General features: G+C 42.4%; 1 protein-coding gene across 1 annotated transcript in view; it reads right to left on the bottom strand.

Annotated features, from left to right (window-relative positions):
* The window catches only part of GALNT5 (polypeptide N-acetylgalactosaminyltransferase 5), a 51,456-nt gene that overhangs the window by 6,532 nt on the left and 28,671 nt on the right, over positions 1–16,253 (bottom strand). The window contains exons 3-8 of the mRNA XM_056535801.1: positions 14,479–14,598; positions 11,149–11,284; positions 7,588–7,707; positions 5,664–5,781; positions 5,189–5,512; positions 1,196–1,276 (exon numbers count right to left, since the gene is read on the bottom strand). Of these exons, the coding sequence (XP_056391776.1) occupies positions 1,196–1,276; positions 5,189–5,512; positions 5,664–5,781; positions 7,588–7,707; positions 11,149–11,284; positions 14,479–14,598 (899 nt within the window). The remainder of the gene's footprint in view (positions 1–1,195; positions 1,277–5,188; positions 5,513–5,663; positions 5,782–7,587; positions 7,708–11,148; positions 11,285–14,478; positions 14,599–16,253) is intronic.

Below are 16,253 nucleotides of genomic sequence, written 5' to 3'. Positions count from 1 at the left end.
TTCCTATGTTAAGGCACCATGTACTGAGCAGGATGCATTTGCTGTGTGTCTCGTGCTCAGTGAACTCTCAATAAGGAGTACCAGAGTGTAAGTGGTAATGCTTACAGCATCATCACCTATGTCCGGGAAGCACATATTCACCAGTGATGTTGTACTGAGCAGGAGGCATACAATGGATCAGTAAGTGCAGATGCAGGGACTTCTGGTCATCTTTGGTTATGCCCAGTTGTCAAATTGTTCATATATTTTCAGGAGGAGTAACAGAGAAACGTCACAATGCAGAGTTGTAAGATCATGAGCAGCAAGCTTGCCTCACTAATAAGTATACAGGAGCAGGGACTCCTGTCAAAGTGACAGAAGTTCTTGCTCCTCTATGTAATTGATGTGTCTCCCTACTCTAAGACATCAAGGAAACATACTGAGAAAGGCATATGCTGTATGCAGAGTTGTACGTACTTGAGTGGCCATCTATACAGCATATGCCTTACTGCCCAGTATACTGGTGCAGGGACTCCTGGTCATCTTTGGTTATGCTAAGTTGTCAAAATATTCATATATTTTCATAGTGGAGGAAGAGAGAAATGTCATGATGCAAAGTTGTAAGATCAGTATACAGTTGTAAGATCAGTATACAGGAGCAGGGACTCCTGTCAAAGGGACTGGAGTCGTTGCTCCCCTATGTAACTTTTGTGTCCCCCTACTCTAAGGCATTATAGAAACTACATACTGAGCAGAAGGCATATGGTGTATGCCTCCTGCTCAGTGAATACTTTATTAGATGTGCCAGAGTGTAGGCAGCTAATCTTATCACCACCTATGTCTGGGAAGCATATATTCATTTTGTACTGAACAGCAGGCATAAAATGCAGCCTCACTGCAAAGTAAGTGCAGGTGCAAGGACACCTGTTTTTTGATAGGAGTCCTTGCTCCTATTCTAATTTGCCTAAATTGAATCACAAAACACTAAGGTTCAGACGTTTTGTAAAACTCAGAATAAATCTGATTCCTTCCAAATCCATTTGCTCATCTCTATTTATTTCCAGTTGTCAAATTATTCATATATTCCCAGGAGGAGTAACAGAGGAATGTCACAGTGCAGAGTTTTAAGCCCAGAAATGTATGTATTTACAAAAACAGATAAAAACTGATTTCTTATTAACATAAAAATTCATACAGCAACGTAAAACCCACATACCTGCTTACTGGGATCACATGCCTCCAGGAATACAGTAGAGTTTTGTAACGATAAGCATTTTCCCAACGCTGTGTTTATTACCTAAAAGAATACATATTACGAGAAAGTAAAAAATAAAATAAAAATTACACATGAGAATTGCATTTTCCTTTACTGATTTGTATTTTTTTATGGATAATAATAATAATGATAATAATAATTATTATCATATTATTATTATTATCATATTGTTATTATTATCATATTATTATTATCATCTTGTTATTATTATCATATTATTATGAATATTATTATTAGAATATTAATAATTAGCCAAATGTTCTTGAGAACTTTTAAGGTTCAGAAAGTAATGAATTCTAGGTTGTGGCAGACAATCTCTATTAGTAATTAGTAATAGAGAGGTTGTTAAGATCCTTATGCATTTAATAACATTTACAGCAGGGGCGTTGTAAGGTCTTCAAAAGATCTGGGACTAGAGCCCATAGCCCCAGCCACGCTCCTAACCAGACCCTCAGTCACCGCAGCCTGTGACTTCTAGCAGATGTGCCTGCACATTGCACATCTGCTGCAAGCAGGTGCCACTGTCTTAAAGGGGTTGTGCACTGCCCTGCCTTTCTGAGCTCCGCACACAGCGTCCGGAAGTTCATTACTCCGAACGCTGTGTGCGGGCTTCCGTGTTTGCGGCCGCCGGGCGTGACGTCACGCCCGCCCCCTCTACCAAAGTCTATGGGAAGGGGGCGTGACAGCGGTCGCGCCCCCTTCCCATAGACTTTCGTTGAGGGGGCGAGCGTGACGTCACGAGGGGGCCGGGGGCCGCGAACACGGAAGCCCGCACACAGCGTTCGGAGTAATGAACTTCCGGACGCTGTGTGCGGAGCTCAGAAAGGCAGGGCAGCGCACAACCCCTTTAAAGTGGCGGGGGCACCAGCAGTGGTATCCTGGATTTGATAGGCTGTATGGACTTGTTAAGTGGTGTGGCCACCAGTCAGACCCGGGGCTATGGGTGTCAGACCCAGGGCTTCAGCCCCATTAGCCCCCCTCTAGTTACGCCCCTGATTTACAGTATTTTGTATGTACTTGTAGAAAGCTTATAATATGATTGCCGGAATTATGGCTTTTAAAGCCACAATGATCATCTGTCATTATAGGGGGGGAGCTGTAGCTGTCATGGTAGGGCGTCTTCTGTCTTCTGGGCAGGACGCCCCCTCACCCCCCCCCCCCCCCCATCTTATGAGATTCATATACCACAATGGGTCATATGGAGTGGGGTTGCCTATATTTGACAATCTGTAAAATATATCATTGTATAAATTGTATCAATCATCAAAGGATTACGGTCATGTAATATAATACATAGTGGCAGTCTCCAAACTGTGGACCACTAGATATTGCAAAACTACAACTCCCAGCATGCAGGAGTGAATTCACTTTTGTGATATAATGTATACGTTGCAAACCTACCACTCCCAGCATGCCCAGACAGCCAAGGAGTTGTAGTTTTGCAACATCTGAAGGTCTACAGTTTGGAGACCACCGATACTATACTACATATCAGTGTGAATAGTGGAGGAAGTCATTAAAACGTACAGTATAAAGTCCTGCAAATATATAGTCCAGTGGTCTTGAACCTGCGGAACTCCAGATGTTGCAAAACTACAACTCCCAGCATGCCCAGACAGCCAAGGAGTTGTAGTTTTGCAACATCTGAAGGTCTACAGTTTGGAGACCACCGATACTATACTACATATCAGTGTGAATAGTGGAGGAAGTCATTAAAACGTACAGTATAAAGTCCTGCAAATATATAGTCCAGTGGTCTTGAACCTGCGGACCTCCAGATGTTGCAAAACTACAACTCCCAGCATGCACGGACAGCCGTTGGCTGTCCGGGCATGCTGGGAGTTGTAGTTTTGCAACATCTGGAGGTCCGCAGGTTGGAGATCACTGATATAGTCACTTTATTAGCTACGTTGTACTCTAGTGCACCCTAGTGGTAATTGCTTATATTACACCAACAACATAAAAATGCATTTTTCCCTATTATTAAATCAAAGCCGAATCCAAATAAAATGACACATGCGAGAGGTAAATGCTGAATACTAACATGTACATAATATTGACTTAATATATTTATTGTGAGTAGTACAATAACAATAAACGGCTGAACAATGGCAAGTTGCGCCGCATCTTCTAGCCAACGGCAGCAGATGCAGCATCAGATAATGCAGGTCAGTGGCCTTGAATATATCTGCCTTGCATCCCACATGCAATGAAAAATGGCCGTACCACTGGTTCCACAACAATGTAACACCGAGTTCTTAGTGTACCTGGAATGAAGACTAGAGGGGTCAGGCTACCATAACCCCTTCTCAACATTGAAATTGTAACACCAAAAAGAACATGCTGTTAGGTTACTGTGATAGCCTGGGGGAGTTGGGTATGGGGAGTATAGCTGTACGGTTACTAAAGGGTGCTTGTTAACCCTTGCTATTCGTGACGCCAGGGTGAGGGCTCCTCAGTAATGCTTGTCCTACCGCCACCCTTCCCAAGAGCGATAGGGAGGTAGATAATAATGGAATGTCCACAACCGGAGAGTTTGCTGAATCAGTTGTAACTTTTACTGAAGATTAGACAGTTGCTATACATGCAAGCTTTCTTTGGAGATTGACAAAGGTTGGGACTTTAGCAATTTAGAGTCTTTAGGATAATATGCGCTGTTCCACTGGATTTAGGGGATTAGTTGCGGTCCAGTAGTCACGCTAGCTTTAGCAGGGGTAGTTTAGAACTCACGATTTACATTCCGCTGAGGCCGGTAGGCTTTTTTAGGCCTAGCTTGTCTTTGCAAGTTGCGCAGATCCGTCCTGCTAGTCCGGCATCCACGAGAGCAGCAACCCAAGAGAGCGATAATTGGCTACAGCTCCCTTATATGGGCAGGGGCTGGACTAGTGCTAATTGGTCTCAATCACCACTACGAAGGATTATGGGTAACACGAGACCCAAGGACCTCCAAAGGTCCTCCAACATACCATAGAGGATATTAACATGGTCACATGACCGAAGGTCCTGCGACGCCAAACAAGGTAAGTACTATACATTATATTAAATATACATTACTACCAAATATGTACATGTATTAACAGTATAGAATTAGAGTTGAGAAGAGGCGACTAAGGGCCGTCCCACCTGGGGGACCCTACCTGAGAGTAGTTACTCTGACTTTGAGGACCACTACACTAGGTACGGTATGCAATACGGTACCGGGAAACCACATTACGGTGCCGAGGACAATGGCAATGAATGCTGGAATGAAGGTCTATTCTCCTAAATGATGAGTCCCGCCTTTGAACGCAATGATAGCTGGAAATAGGTCTGCAGACCAGGTGGGCAATGCCATGAAGAGACCATCAAATGGCTTCTTAAAATCACAAATGTTCCAGGCCATTTATCACCAATCCACAGATGGCGTGCTGGTCCACTTGCTTGCTGCTGCTCCACTGAAACTCTATGTGACTGCTGGAAGCTGCCAAGTGTGGGTCTGCTGGACCACCGCTCATTTTATACTTTTACTTACAGCGGTTGAGTGAATTATGGAGTTCAGGAGATTTAGGACCCTTTTTACTAATCACAAGAGGTCTTATTAATGAAGCCCCATTTAATAAAAAAACTGTATTTCCCCTTAATTAAAGGGGTATTCACATTTCACTTAAAGGGGTAGTCCAGTGGAATTTGCCACAAAGTTAAACAGATTTGTAAATTACTTCTGTTTAAAAATCTTAACCCTTCCAGTACTTATCAGATGCTGTGGGCAGCTGAAACGTCGCTATGTTGTCAGGCTAATAAATCCATCACCTTTTGCACCTTATACTGGAGTGTCGCGGATTACTTTTTCACTTGCCATATATATATATATATATATATATATATATATATATATATATATATATATATATGAATGCCACATTTAAACAGCAATATTTTTTTCTGGTCACTTACCACTCCGCTAGCTCTGGCCAGAGGGGCATCCAGATCCGGATAGACATTGTCCATGTACCATTTAAAACTCTTGCACTTTAATCTCTTCCTCAGCTCCTTCTGCTCGGTCAGGTCGCCAATGTTTGTAAGTTCCTGTAGAAGGTGATAACCATGACCATAGAAAAGCTCCTTATAGTCATCCAGCCAGACTTCTGCAACACGAGCCAGGTTCCTCTCTACGGTTTTAACCCGATCCTTAGGGAAGGAGTACGGGTTGTCATTCCTAAAGATGTGGCCAACTCTGGAGCAAGGGATGATCTCAATTTCTCCTCCACACATCCAAACCTAAGACAAAGGAAAAGCCACCTGTTTAGTCTTAGGGTTTCATTTTATTGCATTTACCATTTGGTAAAAATAAGATGTTAAAGGGGAACTCCAGATTAAAAAAAAAAATTCTCCTATCCACAAAACACATTTTATATTAAGCAAAAAATACCTTAAATGATATTTCCATATTTTCTCCGCCCCAAACATCCAGGCCAGGATCATATGTACCAAGTTCATAGAAATATTTCCTATCAATGGAAAACAGTCCTCCAGCCATAACTGGGCATCTGAAATATTCAAGACAATATGTAAGAAAATAAAGGTATCGAGACAATATATTTAATTAAGATATCATAGTGAATGTGAGAGCTTAGATACAGTCTTCACACTCAAGCTCAAGATGAATGACTATCGAGGCGAGAATGGGGGCTACTTATTGGTCAAGTCCCTTCCATGCTAGGGAGCAACTCATGTCTATGTTCAGGTTCTTGCTGATATGAGGCAGCATTTATTACCCTTTCTTGTGTTAGTAGGATAAACATATGGAACTTAAAGGGGTACTCCGCTGCTCAGCATTTGGAACAAACTGTTCCGAACGCTGGAGCTGGTGCCAGGAGCTTGTGACGTCCTAGCCCCGCCCCCTTATGATGTCATGCCCCACCCCCTCATTGCAAGTCTATGGGAGGGGCTTGATGGCTCCTCCCATAGACTTGCATTGAGGGGGCAGGACGTGACATCATGAGAGGGTGGGGCTATGACATCACGAGCTCCCGGTCCCGGCTTCAGCGTTTGGAACAGTTTGTTCCAAATGCTGAGCAGCGGAGTACCCCTTTAAAGGAGAACTCCAGCCAAAGAAAAACACTTCATAGCTGCACATGTTAAAGATATATCACTTTGCAATATAAAGTATAATATTTGCTGAGCACATATTAGGGGAGATTTATCAAAACCTGTCAAAAAAGTTGCTGAGTTTCCCATAGCAACCAATCAGATTGCTTCAGAGGCCTTTTCAAAAATGAAAGAAGCGATCTGATTGGTTGCTATGGGCAACTTAGCAATTTTTCCTCTGGACAGGTTTTGATAAATCTCCCCCTTTGTGTTTCTCTCAGCTTTTCCTCCAGGCAGGAAGTCCAGCAGATCTTATCACACATGATGACTAGCATCTACTTGTAGACTACAGGTCACACTCTCTTCTCCTAAACTCAGAGTCGAGTTTCAGTGGGACATGTGTAATTGTCCCTGATTGGCTGAGGCTCACACATCTTCCTCATTAATATTCACTGCATCTCAAACCATGTGACCTGCTTACTCTCTGAAGCCAGCCCCTCCTTGCAGCTCACACAGGAAACAAGCAGCAGAGGTTCATGGTTTGGGTAGTTTTTTGCTTCACTCGCTGTTTATGGGGACTATGGAGGTCCAATTTTATTTTAACAAATTTTCAACAAATATCTGCCTTTGGATGGCATTTGTCCCACCGCCAGTGGTTGGAAGAAGTCTTTGAGGCTGTCCAAGGATTCTAGTGTATCAATGCCTTGAGAAGTGACAATCACTTCCCTAAACTATATATTTGCTCTGCTTGTTGGTTCCCTTCCCCTGCTCCTCTTGGCTGCTCATATAAAGTCCACCAGTCGTAGGCGATGATGGAAACAGGCAAAGGCGGGTCACCATGTACAACTCCACTATTTGTAATATATTTTTTACTTCATTTTTATGACATGTCATAAAGTACAATTGACCATATGATTCCGCATAAAGTCCTTTGTGCTCAGGGCTAGGGAATTTTCTCAAGGAAGAGAAGTGAGTGCTCTTTTACCCGGATCATACAGGGTTGAGACACAAACACTTTTGTGAATTCACCCACCAGATGCCATCATTACTTTATCTAACAATGTTCCTACTGTTCCTGTGGGCATGGAGTAGGTGCCCTCTTGCCACTTTATGACAGCCCTGAATGTAATATATTGTAAATGCCGCGCTCGGTAATAAATGATGGATTTCCTGGCTTGTAATATGAGCAGTGTAAAAGCTGTAAAATCCATTATGCTCCAGTGTTTCGTGGGTGGAAATGAATATACAACACAAGAAGGGTTCACCTTATAGGATCCATGTCTGTTATGTTATTTTCCTGGAGAACTTCTTTAGGGATGGGCTTCCAGCCAAAGTTCATTGGCCACGTGAAAATACCTCTCTGGAAGTTGTCCACAGTCATATAGCTGGATGGAAGAAAATAGCATTACCAATCTGATCATCATGGATGAGATACATCAGAGGAGATTCATCACAACTGGCGCAAACAAAAATGGAGCAATTGCACAAAATGTCCTTGGGAAAAAAATGAACTTTGGGGCCCCTAAATCCCTACTGCATATATATTAAAGAGGTACTCCACCCCTAAATGTCTGATCGTGTGGGTCCCACTGCTGGGGACCGCTGCGATCTCGGCTGCGACACCCCAGACATCCGCTGCATGGGGCGAACTTGCCATGACTGGCGATGCAGGGCGGAGCCTGGTGATGGCTGAGCCTACTCGTGACGTCACGGCCATGCCCCCTCAATGCAAGTCTATGGGAGGGGGTGTGGCGGTCGTCACGCCCCCTCCCATAGACTTGTATTGAGGGTGTGTGTCTGTGATGTCACGAGCCTCCGGTGCTTAACCCAATGCTCTAAATGAATGCTGGGTGCAGCGCGGAGATCGCGGGGGGGGGGGGGGGGGGGGGGGGGGGGGCGTGTGACTCCACATTACAAGGACGTGGAGTTGAAGAAAATGCATATGCGAATAAGGGGGGCAGGCTTAGGCACCTTCCTCCGGGACCCAAAGTATGACTGCCCTCGGGGGACACGCCTGCAGAGTGCAACTAAGGGGGTGAATTACGGGACTTTCCAGAACGAAAACTCGGGGGGAACCCAACAAAAAAATTTAAGTGACCCCTGTATGGACTGCTGTTCACCCACACTATAACCCAGTGTATTGGGTTTAGTGTGGGTAAACTTGCTGACAGTTTTCCTTTAACCAAATAGTAAAACATCTATCTCAAGGAGTAGCAACAACATAAAAACAGTGTTGGAGTCATTGAAGTCAGAGAACAGGATATTAAAAAATTTTATAAAAAAAACATATTTTTTAAGTTTTAGAAAAATGTATATATTTTTTTTTACTGACTACAGGTTCTCTTAAAAGGGGTACTCCAGCAGAAAACAAATGTTTTCAAATCAACTGGTCCCAGAAAGTTATACAGATTTGTAAATTACTCATATATAAAATTCTTAACCCTTCCAGTACTTCTATCATCTGCTGTATGCTCCAGAGGAAGTTGTGCAGTTCTTTCCAGTCTGACCACCCCCTCTGTCCATGCCAGGAACTGTCCAGAGCAGGATAGTATTTCTATGGGGATTTGTTCCTGGTCTGGACAGTTCCTGAAATGGACAGAGGTGTCAGCAGAGAGCACTGTGGTCAGACTGGAAGGAACTACACAACTATCATACAGCAGCTGATAAGTACTGGATGGATTATGATTTTTTAAATAGAAGTAATTTACAAATCTGTATAACTTTCTGGCACCAGCTCACCATGCTGCACTTTTTATTAGGAATCCACAAGGGCTTTTCAACAAGCATAGGCCCACTGTAAAGCAGTGACACCACCATTTAGGATCTCGCATATGGTTGTGTGCATAAGACCATACGTGTATCCCAGTCTCTCGTTCCCCTTTATCCACATGTTATGGATTCAACAGCTTTGGACTTACGCCCCAATGTTAATACGGCTGTACTTAGGTCGGGGCAATATTATTCGCCACAATTATTGTTCTGTGGTAGTTTGCAGTACGATTAGTGTTACCCAGTGGGTGGCTCACATCTCTACAGGTGACAACTCTTAATATCACATTACAGGTTCTGTACTTGCTACTACAATTTTGGTGTAAGAATTTGATTTGGGGTTTGTTATTGATTATATTACACCAGGTGTTACTTACCTTTGATTTTTGGATAGTGTAATAATTGGATATTTTCAGTAACAAAGGGGATGAAATCAACCAGAGAGTTTATAGGAGCTGCATGGTTAAAGGGGCACTCCCCTGGTGCCAGAAAGTTAAACAGATTTGTAAATTAGATCTAACAAGTATAGACGGAGGAAAAGAGAGAGCACACAAAAAGGAGCTATATCACCTATTGAACTGCGCGGTCAAGTCCTCGGTGACCTCAAGTAAGGATCTCCTGCGGGGTGCACGTACATAGGTAGTAAGTCACAGTATCAAACAAAATGAAAGACACGTAGGTGCACTCACCGCTCAGCGGAGAAAGCCAGGTACGAAAATCCGGTCATGGGTTGCAGGGTCACGGCATAGGCGCTGGTAAAGTGTGGCGCTCGGAGGCAACGCCGGCAGTTTCGCACGTAAGTGCGTGCTTCGTCCGGCCTCTCGTGAGGCCGGACGAAGCATGCACTTACGTGCGAAACTGCCAGCATTGCCTCCGAGCGCCACACTTTACCAGCGCCTATGCCGTGACCCGGCTACCCGTGACCGGATTCTCGTACCTGGCTTTCTCCGCTGAGCGGTGAGTGCACCTACGTGTCTTTCATTTTGTTCGATTTGTAAATTACTTCTATTTAAAAATCTAAATCCTTCCAGTACTTATCAGCTGCTGTATGCTCCAGAGGAAGTTCTTTTTTTTTTTTATTTCCCTTCTGTCTGACTACAGTGCTCTCTGCTGACACCTCTGTCCATGTCAGGAACTGTCCAGAGCAGGATGGGTTTGCTATGGGGATTTGCTCCTACACTGGACAGTTCCTAAAATGGACAGAGGTGTCAGCAGAGAGCACTGTAGTCAGACAGAAAAGAAATTCAAAAAGAAAAGAACTTCCTCTGGAGCATACAGCAGCTGATAAGTAGTGGAAGGGTTAATATTTTTAAATAGAAGTCAAATCTGTTTAACTTTCTGGCACCAGTTAATTGGGAAACATTTTTTTCCCCAGCAGAGTACCCCTTTAAGTGGACGCGGTACAATGTGTTCTAAACAGCATGTATGCCTAATAAATGGACAGGAAATTGTCATCAAAATAAATTCTCCTTCTTTTTGTATTAAAGGGGTTATCAAGGAAAAAATTATATATATATATATATATATATATATATATATATATATGTATATATATATATATATTTATATATATATATATATATATATATATATATATATATATATATATATATATATATATATATATATATCTCAACTGGCTCCAGAAAGTTAAACAGATTTGTAAATTACTTCTTTTTCTGTCTAAGTGCTCTCTGATGACACGTGTCTCGGGAACTATCCAGAGTAGAAGCAAATCCCCATAGCAAACCTTTTCTACTCCGTGCAGTTCCCGAGACAAGCAGAGATGTCAGCAGAGAGCACTGTTGCCAGACAGAAAGGAACAACTCAACTTCAGCAGCTGATAATTAGTGGAAGGATTAAGATTTTTTAATAGAAGTAATTTACAAATCTGTTTAACTTTCTGGAACCAGTTGATATATATATATATATATATATATATATATATATATATATATATATATAAAGTTTTTTCCCCTGGATTACCCCTTTAACATTTTTACTTTTACATATCAAACTAAATGTTCTTAAAATATCCGCATACAGTGAAACATTACCTCATGTCCTTATCATTAATGACTTCAATGACTGGGCAAGCTACCTTCTTTTTATTTACTCGCACTTGTTCCAGGAGAGGTTCCAGCCATCCAACATTGCACTCAACGTGTGAGTCTAAGAACGTCAACACATCGCCTAAGGGGTAAAGGGACACGTTACTACACAGCGAATGAATCACAGGGTATGTTTACACATCGCGGTGCGTCATCCAACGTAAGAAAGAGAACCGGCTCTCAAGACGTCTCCTATGTATCACGGTGAATCAAGTCATTTAAATGCCATATTTTAAAGGTTAAATGCATCTAGTGTCAAAAAAATGTATCCAGACCAGTCATTTTGTGTCTGCAGCTCCAATACAGGCCTATATATTGGCATGGTAACAGACTACAAACCCTGTGTAGTCTGATACTGCCTAGGGCAGTGTTTTCAAACCAGTGTGCCTCCAGCTGTTGCAAAACTACAACACCCAGCATGCCCGGACAGCCAACGGCTGTCCGGGCATGCTGGGAGTTGTAGTTTTGCAACAGCTGGAGACACACTGGTCAGGAAACCCTGGCCTAGAAGACAGATGAAACTCTTCACATCAAAAATTTTGAGCGCAAAAAAAGTTTACATCAGATATTCTAAATGTTTTACATGAGAATCATCCAAGGTTTACACTAGTAACACCAGTTTTGCAAAAGTGGGCGTGGCTATGTAAATTTGATGTTTTACCTGATATTTTCAAAGGGGTGAAGAGTCCATTTTACATCAAAAATTTCACACCAGCATTTTGCTAGTGTAGAAATCACAGAAATGGTTGTTGTTTTTTTGTTTTTTTGGGGAAAGGGTGTCATTTAACCCCTTGGGGACAGAGGGTTTTCCAGTTTTTGCACTTTCGTTTTTTTCCTCCTTACCTTTTAAAAATCATAACCCTTTCAATTTTGCAGCCACCAATTCTACTTTGTAATGACATCAGTCAGGCGAAATGTAAAAAAAAAATAATAATTGTTCGACAAAATTGAAGACAAAAATGCCATTTTGTAAATTTTGGGGCCTTCCGTTTCGACTTTGAACCCCACATCTAAAGGGTTAATAGCGCGTGGCACCGCGCTCGTGGCGCTATTAGCCACGGGTCCTGGCCGTTGTTAGAGGCCGGGCCCGACCCGCTACGACGCGGGGCCACGGCATGGCCCCACGTTATAGAAAGGGAGTGGGCTGAGGGCGTATAGGTACGCCCTCCGTCCCCAAGGAGTTAATCAGTTAATTTAAAAAAATAATTATTATTGGAAAATGTTATTAAAAAAGTTATATATTTTTTTCTTACTTCTCACATTTAAGCCCTAGAAATGTTTTATTTATACAGTTATCGCTTGTCTGGGTACTAGTAATCATGAAATATTACGTACGATGCTTCCGCCATAATTTTACGGGATGTAAAATTTGCCGTCAAAATCTGCAATGTTGGCGCCAAACTCGCACTTTTAGCCCACAAAAAATCCAATGTGGCAACAAAAAATTTTTTTGACTGCAACAAAAAAAATTTGTGCACCAAATTTGGCTGATCTGGTGAAAAAAAATCAAAGAAAGTGGCACGAAAATTAACAAAATCATAAAATATTTTTATATTTTCAAACAGCACAAGAGACCTTTGAAAATGTGAGCAGAAAAAAAAAGTGTAATTAATATTGCTAGAACAGAAATTTCAGAACAGAAGTTTTTTTTAATATGTCCCCCATTGTTTGTTTGCTGTCTGTTATCATAGAAACATAGACTGTTTAGCAGCTGTAGACACAAAACACAATTTTTAATTAAGACTATGTCTATAAATGCTTGATTTTTCTTTTCAGTTACAAGAAAAGGAAACTTTCCACATAGTCTTGAATACAAAAATCTTTCCAATTTGCATCTAAAGCTCCTAAGCTGATATAATTGTCTCCATGGTTACAGACTACAAATCCTGTAGTCATGTCTGATGGCAGAAGTTTAATACTTTCCTGTCTTATCAGACTGCGGCATGAAAACAGAAAAGAGGGGGGTTTCAGAGTAGCCTGCATTGATTGGATGAAGAGACCCAGCACAGCACAGCAGACTCAGGGAGGAAGTAAATGGAAAGTTTTTTTTAATGACAAATACCATGTAAGAGAGTTATCATGGTGCATTACCGAGGCAATGCATAAAAGGAATCAAGCTCTGCAGCTTATGATTCAAATCTGCTACGTATGATTTGCTTTATTATGAAACTGTAATCTACAATATGGGAACATTTAGTCCATTCTCAATTTAGGAATAAAATAAATCACATGAACAAACCATTGCTTGATTGGTTTATACTTTGCAATAGTCTCTTAAAATAGACTTAGATATTTGTATAGCTTTCTGTTCATCTATTATAGAAATCCACCCTGACAATCCCCGGCTCTATTCTCCAAGTCAAGTGTACTGTGCCAGGAATTTCCAGACAAGGAAAACCTTTAGTAATTCTCTTAATGTTCTGCTAAGTATCCTCTGTTGTCCTCCAGCAGATGTTAGCTGACGCCTGCTCTGAGTATGTCAACGCAAGTGATAGCGTCATAAGCCACAACCCATTCTTAAATAGATAGAGGGGGGTTATCCTCATTCAAAATAATCATCAATCATCCAACTATAGACCAGTGGTCTCCAACCCAGTCCTCAAGTCCCACCAAAATTTAGTTTTTTTAGTTACTCCATTGGAGCAGAACAGTGAAACAATGAAATCCTGGACTGTTGGCGGCCTTAAAGGGGTACCCTATCCAAAGGGGGACCCCCCGCGATCTCGGTTGCGGCACCCCAGACATTCATGCGCAGAACGACCTTCGCTCCGTGCCAGATGACTGGCAATACGGGGCGGAGGCTCGTGGCGTCACGGTCAGGCCCCGCTTGTGATGTCACAACCACGCCCCCTTCCAAAGACTTGCGTTGAGGGAGCGTGGCCATTATGTAATGGGCGGGGCCTGACCGTGACATCACGAGCCTCCAGCGCTGCACCCGACGCTCTAAATGAACATCGGGTGCAGCAGGGATATCACGGGGACCCCAGAGGCTAGGGATAGAGGATAAAATGTCTAGGGGCGGAGTACCCCTTTAAGGCCTGGGTTGGGGACCTCTGATATAGATGACCCTCAGCATCCTTGCATTACACAGGCAACCTATTGATTTCAATACTTTGTAATACTTCATTTTTCCTGTGGTGGCGCTGCAGAGAAATATAACACTTGCATCCACAGATTACAGATGATCACTTGTGGTTACATCCCTGGAAAACTCAATATCCTACTTCATGCATAAAAAAAAATAAAAAATAATACAAAAACAGAAAGTGTAAGTACCTTTTGCTATACTTGCACCTGCAAGTCTGGCCCGGATTAACCCATGCCTTTCCTTTAGATGAAGTATCTTGACCTTGGGGAACTTCTTCATGTGAACATCTAACTTGTCTTTGAGGTAGGCTATAGAGAACAATGGGTGAAAGAAAACATGAAAATCATCAGGCAATGAATGGACTGTAAATAGGGTTGCCACCTGGCCGGTATTTTATAGGCACAGCCAGTATTTTAGCCACCCTGCTGGTATTTTTATATAAAAAATACCGGCAATGCAATGGCCGGTATTTAACCAACCAATCCTCCAACTCCAGAAATGTTGCACCATAACTTATATCAATGTTTCCCAACCAAAGTGCCTCCAGCAGTTGCTAAAGTACAACTCCCAGCAATGGCATGCTGGGAATTGTAGTTTTGCAACATCTGGAGGTACCCCAAATGTGCAAGTTCTCCCACTTAAAAAGATGAGAGAGGCCTGTAATTTTCATCATAGGTATATCTCAACTATGAGAGACATAATGAGAAAAAATAATCCATAAAATCACATTGTCTGATTTTTTAAGAATTTATTTGAAAATTATGGTGGAAAATAAGTATTTGGTCACCAACAAACAAGTAAGATTTCTGGCTCTCACAGACCTGTAAATTCTTCTTCAAGAGTCTCCTCTGTCCTCCACTCGTTACCTGTATTAATGGCTCCTGTTTGAACTTGCAATCAGTATAAAAGACACCTGTCCACAACCTCAAACAGTCACACTCCAAACTCCACTATGGCCAAGACCAAAGAGCTGTCAAAGGACACCAGAAACAAAATTGTAGACCTGTACCAGGCTGGGAAGAAGGAATCTGCAATAGGCAAGCAGCTTGGTGTGAAGAAATCAACTGTGGGATCAACTATTAGAAAATGGAAGACATACAAGACCACTGATAATCTCCCTCGATCTGGGGCTCCATGCAAGATCTCACCCCAAGGTGTCAAAATGATCACAAGAACAGTGAGCAAAAATCCCAGAACCACACAGGGGGGACATAGTGAATGACCTGCAGAGAGCTGGGACCAAAGTAACACAGGCTACCATCAGTAACACACTATGCCGCCAGGGACTCAAATCATGCAGTGCCAGACGTGACCCCCTGATTAAGCCAATACATGTCCGGGCCCGTCTGAAGTTTGCTAGAGAGCATTTGTATGATCCAGAAGAGGATTGGGAGAATGTCATATGGTCAGATGAAACCAAAGTAGAACTTTTTGGTAAAAACTCAACTCGTTGTGTTTAGAGGAGAAAGAATGCTGAGTTGCATCCAAAGAGCACCATACCTACTGTGAAGCATGGGGGTGGAAACATCATGCTTTGGGGCTGTTTTTCAGCAAAGGGACCAGAACGACTGATCCGTGTAAAGGAAAGAATGAATGGGGCCATATATTGTGAGATTTTGAGTGAAATCCTCCCTCCATCAGCAAGGGCATTGAAGATGAAACGTGGCTGGGTCTTTCAGCATGACAATGATCCCAAACACACCGCCCGGGCAACAAAGGAGTGGCTTTGTATGAAGCATTTCAAGTTCCTGGAGTGGCCTAGCCAGTGTCCAGATCTCAACCCAATAGAAAACCTTTGGTGGGAGTTGGAAGTCCGTGTTGCCCAGCAACAGCCCCAAAACATCACTGCTCTAGAGGAGATCTGCATGGAGGAATGGGCCAAAATACCAGCAACAGTGTGTGAAAACCTTGTGAAGACTTACAGAAAACGTTTGACCTTTGTCATTGCCAACAAAGGGTATAA

The sequence above is a fragment of the Hyla sarda genome, chromosome 8 (assembly GCF_029499605.1).
Source record: "Hyla sarda isolate aHylSar1 chromosome 8, aHylSar1.hap1, whole genome shotgun sequence".
Lineage (NCBI taxonomy): Eukaryota > Metazoa > Chordata > Amphibia > Anura > Hylidae > Hyla > Hyla sarda.
The sequence above is the reverse complement of the archived record's forward strand: the minus strand, read 5'-3'. Positions and strand labels throughout refer to the sequence as shown.